The sequence below is a fragment of the Panthera pardus genome, unplaced genomic scaffold (genome assembly GCF_024362965.1).
Source record: "Panthera pardus isolate Hobbes unplaced genomic scaffold, ASM2436296v1 HiC_scaffold_22, whole genome shotgun sequence".
Classification (NCBI taxonomy): Eukaryota; Metazoa; Chordata; class Mammalia; order Carnivora; family Felidae; genus Panthera; species Panthera pardus.
Window position 1 is genome coordinate 5,311,030 of NW_026526788.1, and position 14,930 is coordinate 5,325,959.

Genomic DNA, 14,930 nt, shown 5'->3' on the forward strand with positions numbered 1-14,930 from the left:
TTAGTTCCACGTACACGAAAAGGGGAAGGCGGAGCCAGACGGGGAATCTCACAACAGCGAAAAAGAACGCAGCTTCGGAAATTAAATGGAGTTTGAATTAAAGCTATGTCATTTCTTACTGGTGTGACAAGTCAATCTCTCTGAACTTCAGTGTCTTCCTAAGTAAATTGTAAGAAAAAGAAACAAAACAAAAAAAAAAAGAAAAGAAAAGAAAAGAAAAGCCCGACAGATCTTTCAGGCTGAAGGAGCAGGATGAAGGAGCCCCTGGCTTTAGGGACACGTGGGTTTCAAGCGAGGAGACTGGGAGAAAAGAACGAGAGAAAGGAGATCGATATCAGGGAAAGGTGCTATCATCAGGCCAGGTTTACACGTGGATCGGAAGTGACCCTGTGAGAAAGCCCGGCCGGTGGCTGGAGGGGCAGGGAGCCACACACGTGGGTTTAGAGAGCAGGGTGCAGAAAGAGAAGCACCAGGGGCTGAATAAGGATTCTTCTTGTTCTCATACTGAGAGATTTCAGTTTATTCCAAACAATGTGGACGGGGCGTTCTTGTATGGATCTCTTCTCTTCTTTATTAACAAATGTTTGTATTTGAGTACAGCTGACACATCACATTACATTAGTTTCAGGGATTAAAGTTCCTAGTGACTCCACGTGTTTATACATTATGCTTTGCTCACCACGAGTGTAGGATTCTTAAGATAAAACCAAGCGTGAGGGTTGAGGGAAGGAAAGGGAACACATCAAAGAAACAGGGAAGCCGTCCAACAACCTGACAGGGAAGGGGCCACATGGTTCACTGCAGCGGACGTCAGCTGTAGAGAAAGCAGGTGCCAGCACGAAACGTAAGGAAGACGGAGACAGAGAAAAAGGCGGTCTGGAGCTGCGTATGAAATCCTCAGTATAGGATTTCTGAAAACGTCGTTGACCACAGTCGTTTACGTAAAGGAAGAGAGGAGGGCAAAGTTCACACATCCGAAAGTGTAATTCAGGCATGCCTGGGAAACACCACAGGCTTCAGGCTTGGTTCTGGACCATCCCAACAAAGCAAGTATCACAATAACAGGGGTCAAGCAACTTTTTTGGTTCCCCAGTGCATATAAAGGGGACATTTACTAGACTCCATCTACACCAGACTATAGTAGACTATGAAGTGTTTGGTAGCCATTATGCCTAAAAATGCAATGTGCATACTTTAATTAAAAAATACTTCACTGCTGGGGCGCCTGGGTGGCTCAGTCGGTTAAGCGTCGGACTTCAACTCAGGTCACGATCTCGCGGTCCGTGAGTTCGAGCCCCGCGTCGAGCTCTGGGCTGACGGCTCAGAGCCTGGAGCCTGCTTCCGATTCTGTGTCTCCCTCTCTCTCTGCCCCTCCCCCGTTCATGCACTGTCTCTCTCTGTCCCAAAAATAAATAAACGTTAAAAAAAAATTAAAAAAAAAAAATACTTCACTGCTGAAAAATGCTAACCATCACCTGGGCTTTCGGCGAAAGCCAAAAATCACCACAGATCGCCATAATAAATGTGATAATGCAAAAGTCTAAAATGTGGTGAGGATTACCAAAATGCAAACACAGAGCCCCACTGTGAGTAAGTGCTGTTGGAAAAATGGCACCAGGAGACGTGCTGGATGCAGGGTTACCACAAACCTTGCGTCTGTCTGGATCGCGGTGTCTGTGCAACGCAACAAAGCAAATCACAACAAAATGAGGGGTGGCTGCAGTAAGGGAAAGATGGCACTAAGACAATGGCTGGACAGAAGAAAAGTCAACAGAAGAAGAATGAAGAATGAAGTCCCCCTGAAATACAAATAAGGATGGGGACAGATGTGACAAAGACAACAATTTCTTCCCCTGAAACAGAAAGGAAGAGTCATAGGGTAGACCTATTTTTAATTTTTTGAGGAACCTCCACGCTGTAAAAATTAAAAATAGATCTACCCTGTGACCCAGCAGTAGCACTGCTAAGAACTTACCCAAGGGATCCAGGAGTGCTGATGCATAGGGGCACTTGTACCCCAATGTTTATAGCAGCATTTTCAACAGTGGCCAAATTATGGAAAGAGCCTAAATGTCTGTCAACTGATGAATGGATAAAGAAGTTGTGGTTTATATACACAATGGAATACTACGTGGCAATGAGAAGGAATGAAATATGGCCTTTTGTAGCAACATGGATGGAACTGGAGAGTGTGATGCTAAGTGAAATAAGCCATACAGAGAAAGACAGATACCATATGGTTTCACTCTTATGTGGATCCTGAGAAACATAACAGAAACCCATGGGGGAGGGGAAGGAAAAAAAAAAAAAAAAAGAGGTTAGAGTGGGAGAGAGCCAAAGCATAAGAGACTGTTAAAAACTGAGAACAAACTGAGGGTTGATGGGGGGTGGGAGGGAGGGCAGGGTGGGAGGGAGGGCAGGGTGGGTGATGGGCACTGAGGAGGGCACCTGTTGGGATGAGCACTGGGTGTTGTATGGAAACCAATTTGACAATAAATTTCATATTAAATAAATAAATAAATAAAATAGAACAATTATAACTGGACTGTAATAAAAGTTATATGAATGTGGTCTCTCCCCCCGCCTCCCAAAAAAAAAGAAACAGAAAGGAAGAGACAGAAAGATACGCTGAGGAAGGAAGGTATCTCCATTTTCACACAAAGCAGAAAGCAAGGTCATTTGTATTAAGAAAAGGAAGTTGCTTTGGGGAACCAACGAAAACCATTCAGGGCAAGTATTTAGAACTGATGTTTAGAAAGAGTTCATTATTTGCCAGGAGACTGCAATTGTAAACCCTATCACTTATCCGTGCCTTAAAAATGATTTGCAAGATACAAGAAATGTCAGGCCGAGAGGAATGGGGTGGGGGTGGGGGATGAGGGTAGAGGTGAAGTAAGAATGGAAATCAGCGGATATTTGTTCTCAGCTGGTGAGGGGGCTCCCTCCCACTCTCTCCACTTGGCTTGTGTGGAATTTCCCTACTAAAAAACTCTTTTAAAATGTAAAGACTGCATTTAATTCCTCTATGTTCTTATTTTTTTTTATGTTTGTTTATTTTTGAGAGAGAGAAAGAGAGAGACAGAGCATGAGTGGGGGAGGGGCAGAGACAGAGAGGGAGACACAGAGTCCAAAACAGGCTCCAGGCTCCAAGCTGTCAGCACAGAGCCCAACATGGGCCTCGAACTCAGGAACTGTGAGATCGTGACCTGAGCCGAAGTCAGACGCTCAACTGACTGAGCCACCCAGGCACCCCTCACTGTTCTTATTTCTAAAAACAAACACAGACATTGCTTGGTGAATAAGGATAGAGAAGGCACCCATTTCTCTTGACTTCCCAGTAACATAAGCCTTTTCCATCTTTACTTTGTGGGAACAGAAGACTGATAACTCAGGAGGAATGCCAGGGATCTCTGTCTCTTCATTTAATTCAGATTTTGCAAAACAGAACACAGGAAGTCAATACATCAGGCACAGGACAACTGACAGGCAAAAACACAACTATTAAAATGAAACAAATCTCCCAGCATAGCCAAAATATTTGAATTTCAAAAATTATGAAAAAATCCCTTTTACTTACATAAGAAAAACAATCCCAGAACTTCGAAAGAAACTGAGGAAATTTATGAAGAATCAATATGATAATCCATTCTATAAAATATTTTATGGATGCTTGATTATTGATGAAACCAGCATGGAAAATCTTGTCAATAATTCTATTCAAGAAATTCTGAGAAAAATAAAGTTCATAAATTAAATGGTTATGTTATGGTGATTAACTGTTTTATTTTACTGAGATATAATTGATACATAACACTCAAGTTTAAAGTGTACATCATGTTGATTTGATACACTCATGAACTGCAATATGATTGCCACCACGGCATGACCAAGGCGGGAACAATTAAGATACAGTCTTGTAGCAACTTCCAAAATGGCTATCGGGGCACCTGGGTGGCTCAGTCAGTTAAGCGTCTGACTTTGGCTCAGGTCATGATCTCATAGCTCGTGAGTTCAAGCTCTGCATCAGGCTCTGTGCTGACAGCTCAGAGCCCAGGGCCTGCTTCAGATTCTGCGTCTCCCCCTATCTCTGCCCCTCCCCAGCTCAAGCTCTCTCTCTCTCTCTCTCTCCTTCAAAAATAAATAAATAAATAAAAAAAATTTAAAAAGAAAAAGGCTATTAATTCGAACTTAAATAGTCACCATTAAAAAAAATAACTTCAAGGTTTTTTTTTTGTTTTTGTTTTTTAAATTAAGCTCTACACCCAATGTGGGGGCTTGAACTCACAACCCTGAGATCAAGAGTTGCATGCTTGGGGAGCCTGGGTGGCTCAGTCAGTTAAGCGTCTGACTTCGGCTCAGGCCATCTCATAGTTCGTGAGTTCAAGCCCCACGTCAGGCTTTGTGCTGACAGCTCAGAGCCTGCAGCCTGCTTTGGATTCTGTGTCCCTCTCTCTCTGCCCCTCCACAGCTTGTGCTTTCTTTCTCTCTCTCAAAAATGAATAACTAAACATTTAAAAGGAGTCGCATGTTGGGGCACCTGGATGGCTCAGTCGGTTGAACATCCGACTCTTGATCTCGGCTCAGGTCAGGATCTCACAGGAACAGGAGTCTGAGCCTGTTTAGAATACTGTACATATTACAGCTCAACACTAAAATGCATTTAAAAAGAAACACTAGAAATGTTTGAATAGGTTAACTGAGAATTTTTGTCTTGGCACAGAAGGGCCCCGAGGACGAGGGGAGTGTTGGGGAGAGGTGGGGGGCACGACAGAGCAGGTGGGCTTGTCAGGAAGAACTCCAGCATGTCTGTGAGGGAGCAGCCAGGGCTCAGATTTTTAAATTCTTGTACCTTGTGGTTGCACTTAACTTTCACACCCACCGTGCAAGGCAGGCCACGTGTATTCCCCTGTTGCCCAGCGGGGCACTGGAGTTCAGGGAGGTGGGTGTGAGTTTGAGCCCCACGTTGGGCTCTGTGGTGATGTCACAGAGCCTGCTTGGGATTCTGTCTCTTCTTCTCTCTGACCCTCCCCTGCCTCTGCATGCATGTTCTCTCTCAAAATGAATAAATAAACTTAAAAAAATAAATAAAAAATAAAAATAAAAAGGGCTGCATGCTTTACCGACTGGAACCCTGAAACAGCTTAAAATTTTAAGTAACTATCAGATCTACAACTCTCTAAACAGCAAACCTAAAAACTGTTTACTGAATCATAATGATAAGGTACTTTCCTGGGTACTTTATAATTTGCTTGGACATAAAGTCTATGAGGAAGGTTATTGCTCTGTATTTTCATAGGGAAAAGAAAAGATTCAGAAAAGTTAAATATTTTTTCAAAACCTGGCAGGTGGCAGAATTCAGATTCAAACCAGCATCCATCAAGATGTCATGGGCTTAAAACTTGGAACAGGAAGGACTGATGCCAGAGTCCGCAGGAGGCAAACGAGACCCAGGAGAAGCAGGTCCGGGGCTCCTTTCTCCCTTTGGACTGCACATCACCTGCCCTTACAGCCTCCCCAGTTCTTCTGGCCAAGACCTTGAGCTCCCACATCATCCTCGCTCGCCCCAGCCTTCTTTTCAAAATTATACTTCCATTTGGGTAAGGGACCATACCTAAGTAGCAGGTAAAAATATGTACACATACATACTTCTGTAACATATAAACACATTTATGATGTATACTTCTTTATTTTAAAGAAGAATCTATCTTCAAAACATTTCTAATTGGCAGAAGAGGAGCAGACAAGCTCATTTGTGGGCCCTGAGACAGCTCTGTAAAATCCGGCTTGGAGTCGGGTAGAGCCTGCTGTGAAATTCCACCCCCATCATTCAGCCGCCGCGTTATCGTGCAGGCAGGTCACCCGCCTCCCTGAACTCCAGGGCCCTGCTAGGCAACAGGGGCACACGCGTGGCCTGCCTTGCACGATGGGTGTGAAAGTTAAGTGCAACCACAAGGTACAAGAATTTAAAATTCTCAGCCGTGGCTGCTCCCTCACAGACATGCTGGAGTTCTTCCTGACAAGCCCACCTGCTCTGTCGTGCCCCCCACCTCTCCCCAACACTCCCCTCGTCCTCGGGGCCCTTCTGTGCCAAGACAAAAAAAACATTCCCAGTTAACCTAGTCAAACATTTCTAGTGTTTCTTTTTAAATGCATTTTAGTGTTTAACTATAATACGTACGGTATTTTAAAAATCAAATAACATGAAGAGGCCTATGATGAAAATCAGCAGCCCCCACACATCTGCTAAGATTCCTCCCCAGAAAGGACACTTTTAGCCATTTCCTCTTACATTTATCCAAACAATTTACTTGGACATACTTCTGTACTTATAGTTACTTAAGTGTTTATCTCTCACAGATAGAAGGCTTCATAAGTTGTATTAAAAAGGAGTTTGCTATGTTTTTAAAACTCTCTGAAACATTTAAAAGACTTTAGGAGGGAAGACGGGGTGTCTGGTGGCTCAGTGGGTTAAGCATCCAACTTCGGCTCAGGTCATGATCTCGCGGTCCGTGGGTTTGAGCCCCATTATCGGGCTCTGTGTTGACAGCTCAGAGCCTGGAACCTGCTTCAGATTCTGTGTCTCCCTCTCTCTCTGCCCCTCCCCTGCTTGCATTCTGTCTCTCTCTCACTCACTCAAAAATAAACATAAAAAACAAAACAAAACAAAAAAGACCTTAGGAGGGAAGAACAGGAAACTCTGAGATCAGAGGAAAACTTTTTGCATTCAAAAATGCTTTTTAAAATTGTGTGAGATATACCTAACTTTCCAATAATGATCTATTTTCTTAACAGGAATCCTAAGCAAAGATGATCGGAGAAATCAGACAGATTGCATTCACTCTTTCTCAGGGAAGAGAAAAGTAACTGGACAAAGACTGTTGTAATAGATTAAGATCTTGGCCTTGGCTTAGCTGGTTTATATGATCACAGAATTCATGAAATTAAGGGGGGTAAAATCAGCCATGGGAAATGACTATCTCATCCAAAACAACAGCACTCCAAAGTAACTTAGCTGTGGGAAACGAGAAGTGAACGGACCTATATTTTCTAATCAAATGGCACACCAGACATTAAACAGTTACGATGTTATTTACATTAGGTAAGAAAAAAAGAAGAAAAAACATTAAGTAGTGCCATGTAAACTAGTTTCCAATTTATTTCTACGATGCCTAATTGCCGTAGGATTCTTTCCACTAAACAAAAACAGAAACAAAAACAAAATAACAAAACAAATGAATAACTTCAATTTTAAGAACTGAAGAATAAATTTTAAGATTACTTTCTCAATATTAAAACAGCACATGACAGTTTTTACTATTTTTTGTTCCGTATCAAAACATCATGCTTAAAGGTACCGATGGAATACAAATTATACCTGATCAAACCTGGGGAAAATCACCAGTAGCGCCTGCCATATTCGGTTCTTCACTCTGTGCTGTTGAGAATTCACATAGTATCGGGTTCTGGACTTGGACACCAACTCATCCTGGGGTGGGGAGAGGACAAGGATCACATTACCCACGGAATTTGTGATCAGTGAGAACAAAACCAATGACAACTTCAAATTTAAAAGGTGTCAACAGTGCAGAGGCGCTCATGACCCCTCCCCAAAGGCAGAAAGGAAGGTAAGTAAAGACGCTTTCTTATGAACACTTGATTTCCCTTCAACGCCATGAGTTTAGTTGCTTTTGTTAATTTATCTGCTTTTCAAGTTAGAAAAGAGATCATAAAACTGCAGTTGGCACAAAAAGTATTTGGAAATATCTGTCTGTGCCTTTGTGGCCACTTTAATGTGGAGATATGGGGTCACGGGGGTGAGGAGAGATGGAGACAGTTGATATGTTTTACGATGTACCAATATACGCGCTTCTCAGCTGCTGCCTCGGTGTCCTGTGGAAGTTTGCGGTAATGGTATCTGCAATTTGATGTGAACACCATCAAGGGAGGGCAGTGCGGTCCACACCTTCAGGAGACACCAGAGAATGGCAGCAGGGGGACTCTTCCATTTCTTGCTTGTGATGGTCCGTGCTGTCTAAATTCAGCCAACTGCCAGGCTGACTTTTGTTCTATAACTACTAGTGCTTAGCTGCTGAGTTATGATTGCAATAAAGAGCGTGCTAACATTTTCACGGGGCGCCTGGGTGGCTCAGTCGGTTAAGCGTCCGACTTCAGCTCAGGTCATAATCTCACAGTTCGAGCCCCGTGTAGGGCTCTGTGCTGACGGCTCAGAGCCCCCTCTCTCTCTGCCCCTTTCCTGCTCACACTCTGTCTCTCTCAAGAATAAACATTAAAAAATTTTTTAAAAAAGTGTGATAACATTTTCAAATGTCCTAGCAATGAAAAAGTAGGTCATCTGCTATCTCCAAACCCAGTCATCGAATGAGACAATCCTCATCTACTTGATAAATTCTGTGATCTTTCTTCACTGATCCCATCCTATGCATGTCAATATGTATATAATTTCATGACAATAGCTAAGTTAACGTAGAGTTTAATGCCTCCTGACGACGGTTAAGATCTCACAGCCTCCTCTCTTGCCATGATTTCTTTGGGGACGTTTTCTTCTGAAAGACGTGATTCAGGTTTCACGTCCTACTCAGCCCGGATGCAGCTAAGAATGGAACCATCACTAGGGCGATCACACAGCACGCTGGAGCATCACTGGCCCAGTACACTTGCCACCGGGGCCTCACTGGAGTCACCGTCCTCACTTGGAAGTGCTAACATTCCCTCTTCGGCTCAAAATTTCCTGTCCTTTCACTTGTTCCACTCAATGAACTCTTTTATTCGGAAACATTTTTCTTTTCTCTGCCAGTCCGTCAATCTCTCTAGTTTCTTGCGCCTCCTGACCCACCCTGGGCCCAAGAACAATCTCTACGCTATCTTCAAGAGCACATTCAATTTCTTTCACTACACCCTCAAACCCATTTGCAAATTCCCTACTTTTGAAACAACCCAGTGGTCTTATGTAATCTGATCCTACTTTCAAGTTGCCAGGCACTGCTGAAGAAAAGAAAAATCATCTGCTCCAACCGACTTCATCGAAAGCATGTATTCTGGGCCCTGACCGCCACTAGACCGGTGGTCTCCAAGTCTACAGAGTTTCAGGATCACCTTGAGGGCTCCTTTGAACAGACTGCTGGCCCACCCCCAGAGCTTCTGATTCAGCAGAAGGCGGATGGAGCCCTGGAATCTGCATTTCTAACATGTTCCCTGGTGATTAAAGCTGCCAGTCCAGAGAACACACTTTCAGAATGATTCCACTCATAAATGGAATCGAAAAAAACCAAACCAAAACAAACAAACAAACAGCAGAATGAGAACTCCAAATACAGAGAACTGATGGCTCCCAGAGGGAACGGGGGTGGGGGGCTTGGTGAAACGGGTGAAGGGGAGAGGGAATACAGGCTTCCAGTTATGGCATGAGTAAGTTGTGGGAATAAGAAGCAGACCATAAGAATAGCCAATGACATGGTAAGAGTGATGGAGCAGGACAGGTCACAGCTACACTTGTGGTGAACACAGCATAACGTAGAAACCTATCCAATCACTAAGTTGTACACCTGACGCTAATCTAACATCATGCCAACTACACCCAATTAAGAAAGAATTACTGTGTTCGACCATCATTTTGCTTTTCTCAAGTCTCGTCCCATTCTTATTTCCACAAAAACAAGTTAAAATCTTTCCTACTTTCCCAAAGCCTTGAACCCGGTCCGGTTTTTTTACTCTGACCATGTGATCTTTCCCACTTCAACAATCCTCCTTCAACCTTCCTCACTCAACTTTCTGTCTCCAGCCTTCATCTTCTCGTATGCGAGGAAGAAAGGTCTTTGGGTTTCCTTCCGAGATTCATCAAATCAGTTTTTTAAAAGTACAATTCTTGCGTTTTGTGCATGTCTGCTACCCCTTCACTCTACTGCAGACCGGCCCTACCCAGTGGGCTTCCGAAATCTCAGAAATGCCTCCCAGCTTCTCTCCTCGGCGCCCGACCTGCTCTCAGCTACGGTGGATGCCACTGGTAACAGCCCCTAGACACAGCTTGTGGTGGAAAAGAAGAGGCTCTGAGTTTGAACTCGTGCTCTGAGATTAAAGGTTATAATCATGGACAAATTCATAGAGGTTTCTATGCCAAATTTTCTACAGATGAGGTTTTTCTTTTTTCTAATGTTTATTTTTGAGAGAGAGAGAGAGACAAAGCAGGAGGGGGAGGGGTACGGAGAGAGGAGGCACAGAGGACCTGAAGCGGGCTCTGAGCTGACAGCAGTGAGCACGATGCAGGGCTTAAACTCACGAACCTTGAGATCCTGACCTGAGCTGAAGTCAACGTTTAACCAACTGACCCACCCAGACGCCCCCTGTAGACAAGAGTTTTAAATGAGATCAGTCAAGAACACTAGCAGCACCAGGCCAGCACCATCTAATTCTGCTTCTGTTCTCCTTTCTCAGACCTCTTTTTCATGATCTTTCTCTGGTTCTTTTTCCTATCAACATACTTCAAATGTCAGTGTTTTCTAAATTCCCATTTTTAGCCTCCTCCTAGACGTTCTTGTCTTCAAAGTTTCAGCTATCACCAGGTAGGATGGCTTCCATCTCTTTCCTAAATATCATACTCCTGTCTGTTACTGGGTAATTTCACATGGAGGCCCCAACGCAACTCAAATGTCATATACCCAACACTAAGTTATATTCTCAGATTTTCTCGTTCACCTGACCGAAATTGGGATAAGGGACTGAAACATATCAATATGTTTAAGTTAAAAAAATAAAATAAAATAAAAAACAAAACAAAACAAAAAACATCACTGATCACCATTAGAAGAAACTAGAATACACTAGGAAGCTAATTTAATTCATTATTTTGAAAACTGGTAAGTAACAGGAAAAAAGCAAGCGTTTATCCTGCCTTTCCTATAGGAAACATACCTCAGGGTATCTAAATACTTCATATTTGGGTACACAGGAACTTCAGCCAATAAATGAAAAAGGAATAAAATAATTGGAGTATCACCATTTTGGGGCGTCTGGGTGGCTCAGCCGGTTAAGCGGCCGACTTCGGCTCAGGTCATGATCTCCTGGTCCGTGAGTTCAAGCCCCGCGTCGGGCTCTGTGCTGACAGCTCAGAGCCTGGAGCCTGTTTCAGATTCTGTGTCTCCCTCTCTCTGACCCTCCCCCGTTCATGAGCTGTCTCTCCCTGTCTCAAAAATAAATAAACGTTAAAAAAAAAAAATTTAGAGTATCACCATTTTGAAAGAATTAATGGAATGAGACAATTCATCAATGACTAACATCCCAAAAGAAGAGACAGCCAAATACTCTAAGCTTCCTGATGGATGTACACTCTGCTCCACCTCTACCCCCAAAAGGAAAATCAAACCTAAATCTGATCAAGGCTCTAGATCTCAATACCATCTTGTATGAAGCGGTCAGAAAAACATCGTAAATGGCACCACAGAAATTCAAACAGCAAAATCCAGTTTGTGGAAGTCTCTACAATGAAAACAATCCGCTTTCTGCCAAAAATACATTCAAGTTTAAAAAGAATGAGGAGGGATATCTGTAGATGAAAGGACATTAGAGACATCTCAACCAACCGAAGGAACGGACCTTATTTGGGGTCATGTTTCAACCAAACTGACAAAAATGTAAAGCAATCAGGTAGATTTAAACACTGACTGGATTATTTGATAATACTAAGGAATTATGAATTCAGGTGTGAAAATGGTATTGTGGGTGTGGCTAAAAAAAAGAATTCTCATCTTTTTGAGATACATACTGAAATATTTAGAAATGAAACTCACGTCTGGGATTGGCTTCAAAATGATGTGTGCTGGGGGGAATGTCAGACCGGACAAGACTGTCCATCGCTGATAACTGGGCCAGGAACTGATCACTTTGGAAGCTACTTTGACAAAATCTTTGCAAGTTCCCAGTAAAAGGTAAGCAGAGAGCTATGCACACAGGCCTCAGTAAAGCCTAAAGAACTAGAAGAAGAGCGAGCGGGCTGCAAAGGCCAGGCGCTCAGTAGCCGCTTGCCCACGGGGTGGCCAGGCCGCCGCGAGCCTGGAGCCAGGCAGCGGGGGCCCGACGCACTCATGGCGTCTCTTTCCAAAGCAGGTCTTCCGTGGCACCAGGCGGCCCTTGAAGATCTGCCCAGGCGGCCACCACGTCCTCTTGCTCCGGTTCACTCTATCCGTCCATGCACTCGAAACTATGTGCGTGTCCACACACGTGCGTGTCACCTACGATGACACGTTAGACACACGGTTGTCTAAGCAGTGACACGGCGGTGTGGAATTCCACCCTCTGTGGCTCCGGCACTTTAACCACGACCGTGTATTAATTCTAACCGAGATCTTCGCTACAACTTCAACCTCCACCTCGGTTTTCAAACGCCAACCGTGTTTCTGCGTCTTCCCTCTAGAAACGACCCTGCATCCTGGCTCAGAACACAAGCGCGTCAGGCGTTCCCTCCTTTCACACAGACTCAGCGCCGCCCCCCTGCTCCGTTCCCCAGCTCGGAGGACGCGGTGTCCCTCCGGACTACAGCTACCCAGCCCACCCCGGTCTGAGTACGATCCTTTTCCACTGTCTCTAGGATTATTCTTTCATTTTTTATTTTCAAATTACCTTTTTCATGTATTATTTGCTCTGCTCAGTTTTCTTCACCTTCGAAAAACAACTCCTGGGCCTGAGCAAGTGTCTAACATAACTTTTTTGTCTTTACTTTTCCAGCTCTTAAATAAAGCTAATCCTTCTGTTGGACATTAGGGCCAACAGACTAGACTATTCAAGGATTTTTTTAAAAATATAGTTTGTGTGCCATAAAAATCACCATTTTAAAGTGTCCAATTCAGTGGGTTTGTGTGTATTCACAAAGCTGTGCAACCATCACCACTGTTTATTCCAGAACATTCTCATCACTCTGAAGAGAAGTCCTGTGCCCATTAGCATTCGCTTCCCGATCTCTCACCCTGACCCTGCAGCCACTCATCTATTCTGTCCCTACAGTTTTCCCCATCCTGGACACTTCATATAAATGGAATCGCACGGTATGTGGCCCTTTATGATGGGCTTCTTTTCACCTAGGACAACGACTTCAAGGTTCACCAACGTGAACCTTCTAAGAGCCAGCCTGGTGGATGCGAAGTGGCTACTCGAGGACTTCACCTGTGTGACCACCCTGGCCTCTCCACTACTATCATCCGCCCGCCCCCCCACCCCGATCATTTCCTTCAACATACAAACAACCCCTGACCCATGCCCTCCTCCAGATACCACCCCGTTACCCCCTCTCATCAGAGCGAACTCAAGAGTGCCTCTGCTCATCTCCACTGGCTCCACAACCATTTTCTTCTCAGCCCTTCCATCGAGGCTTCTTATTCTCACCATCCCAGTCAAAGGTCTTTGGAGAGGCGGCCAATGACGGCCTTCTTGCCGAATCCCACGGACGACGGGCATCCTCGTGTCCCTCCACGCCTCCAGCCAGCACTTCCCTCGTGTGGCCTGGGGACCCCAGCCTCTCCCGGAGTCCTCCAGCCTCACTGACAATGCGCCCAGAGTTCCGTCCAATGTCACCTATCAGAGAGACCCTCTCTGACCTCCAAATAGCTGTCCCTTGTCCTTATTCTGCTTTTCTTTGAAACACTCTTATATCTCATATCACGTATCAGTGTTCACTATGATACATCTGTGTGTTCTATCTGACGGAGTATCCTGCAACTCTAAAGTCTACTCATCCTTCAGGAAACCAGTAAAACACTATTTCCTCAGAGACATGCCCACCGATTCCAACAGTGCAAAGAAGGGAATTTTTACATTAAAAAAGCCCCACTTCCTAGATTGTACCTGACGCTGATCTGCTATGTGCGGAACATAAATGCATGATGAACACTGTTATTTCAGTACAAGTGGCTTAAGTGGGTGCTATGGCCATCAGTTATAACCCAGCTTGGCCCAGAGGTGACAAAGCAGACCGGGACTCCATCTATCTCAGCCTCAAATTCAGAAGAGAGCATTAGATTTAACTTTACTCCTTTTATCTTCTTCCTAGATTTATAAATGATTTGGCAAACAACAAAAAAAATCAGTTCTTCAAATCACGCCACTTCCTAAATTTTTTACCTTTTTATTCCATTTCTTATATAAAGCAATGTATGGATATATGACTCTAAACATAACCATTTTTGACTGGTACTAGGAAATACACTGAGCAAAGTGTAGACAGTACAGGGAAAATCTTCTTCTCTAAAACCAAACAATTGGACAATCGCTAATGTTTAACTAAAAACGTGTTTTTTTCTTGATAAAAAATATTCAGAATACTACCGTGTTGACATAGTTAGCTATCAAGAACAAAGATTTAAAGTATAAAATAAGGCATATTTACTTTATCTAATAGCTTGATTGCAAGATCTTCCACAAACAACTTATGAGACATATTTGAGCCATCTAATAAACACAGGAATTTGACAGCACAAATTCTCACATAATGGTCTTCTCTCTTAGTACTAAAAAAACGTAAAATGACAAACTATGTTAATACATTTTCAAAACAGAAAAATAGGTCACGTATTCGTTTCAAAATATCAAAACCTTCCAAAGATTTCTAAAATTAAGGAGCTCCGTACTTGATGACAATGCTTTTTTGTAGTTTAGGATAATGCAAGATGACAAATGGATATATCAAAAAGAGAGCCTGTACTGAAGGTCCGAATGAGCACAAATTCACCCAGACTTCTGGTAAAACAGTGCACACACCACCCATCCTGGGTCAGTCAGATCTCTGTGGACAGAACAGATCACAGCTCATGAAATGGTTCCTTAAAGACGACCACGGACACCTGTTTGCTGGGGGCCATGAACGCACATCAAACACCCGATCACTTGTCTTTACTGTGCACACAGTGTATGCACGTTCTCCGAGTGCT

At 43.7% G+C, this 14,930-nt stretch overlaps 1 protein-coding gene across 5 annotated transcripts in view; it reads right to left on the minus strand.

Annotated features, from left to right (window-relative positions):
• The window catches only part of TARBP1 (TAR (HIV-1) RNA binding protein 1), a 90,779-nt gene that overhangs the window by 23,575 nt on the left and 52,274 nt on the right, over window positions 1-14,930 (minus strand). For all 5 annotated transcript variants that reach the window (XR_008425028.1, XM_053910196.1, XM_053910197.1 and 2 more), the window contains 3 exons: window positions 14,390-14,510; window positions 7,376-7,486; window positions 3,578-3,727 (listed from right to left, as the gene is read on the minus strand). Coding sequence is in view for 4 of the 5 variants with exons in the window: in XM_053910196.1 (XP_053766171.1) it covers window positions 3,578-3,727; window positions 7,376-7,486; window positions 14,390-14,510 (382 nt within the window). In the remaining variant the exon portion in view is untranslated. The remainder of the gene's footprint in view (window positions 1-3,577; window positions 3,728-7,375; window positions 7,487-14,389; window positions 14,511-14,930) is intronic.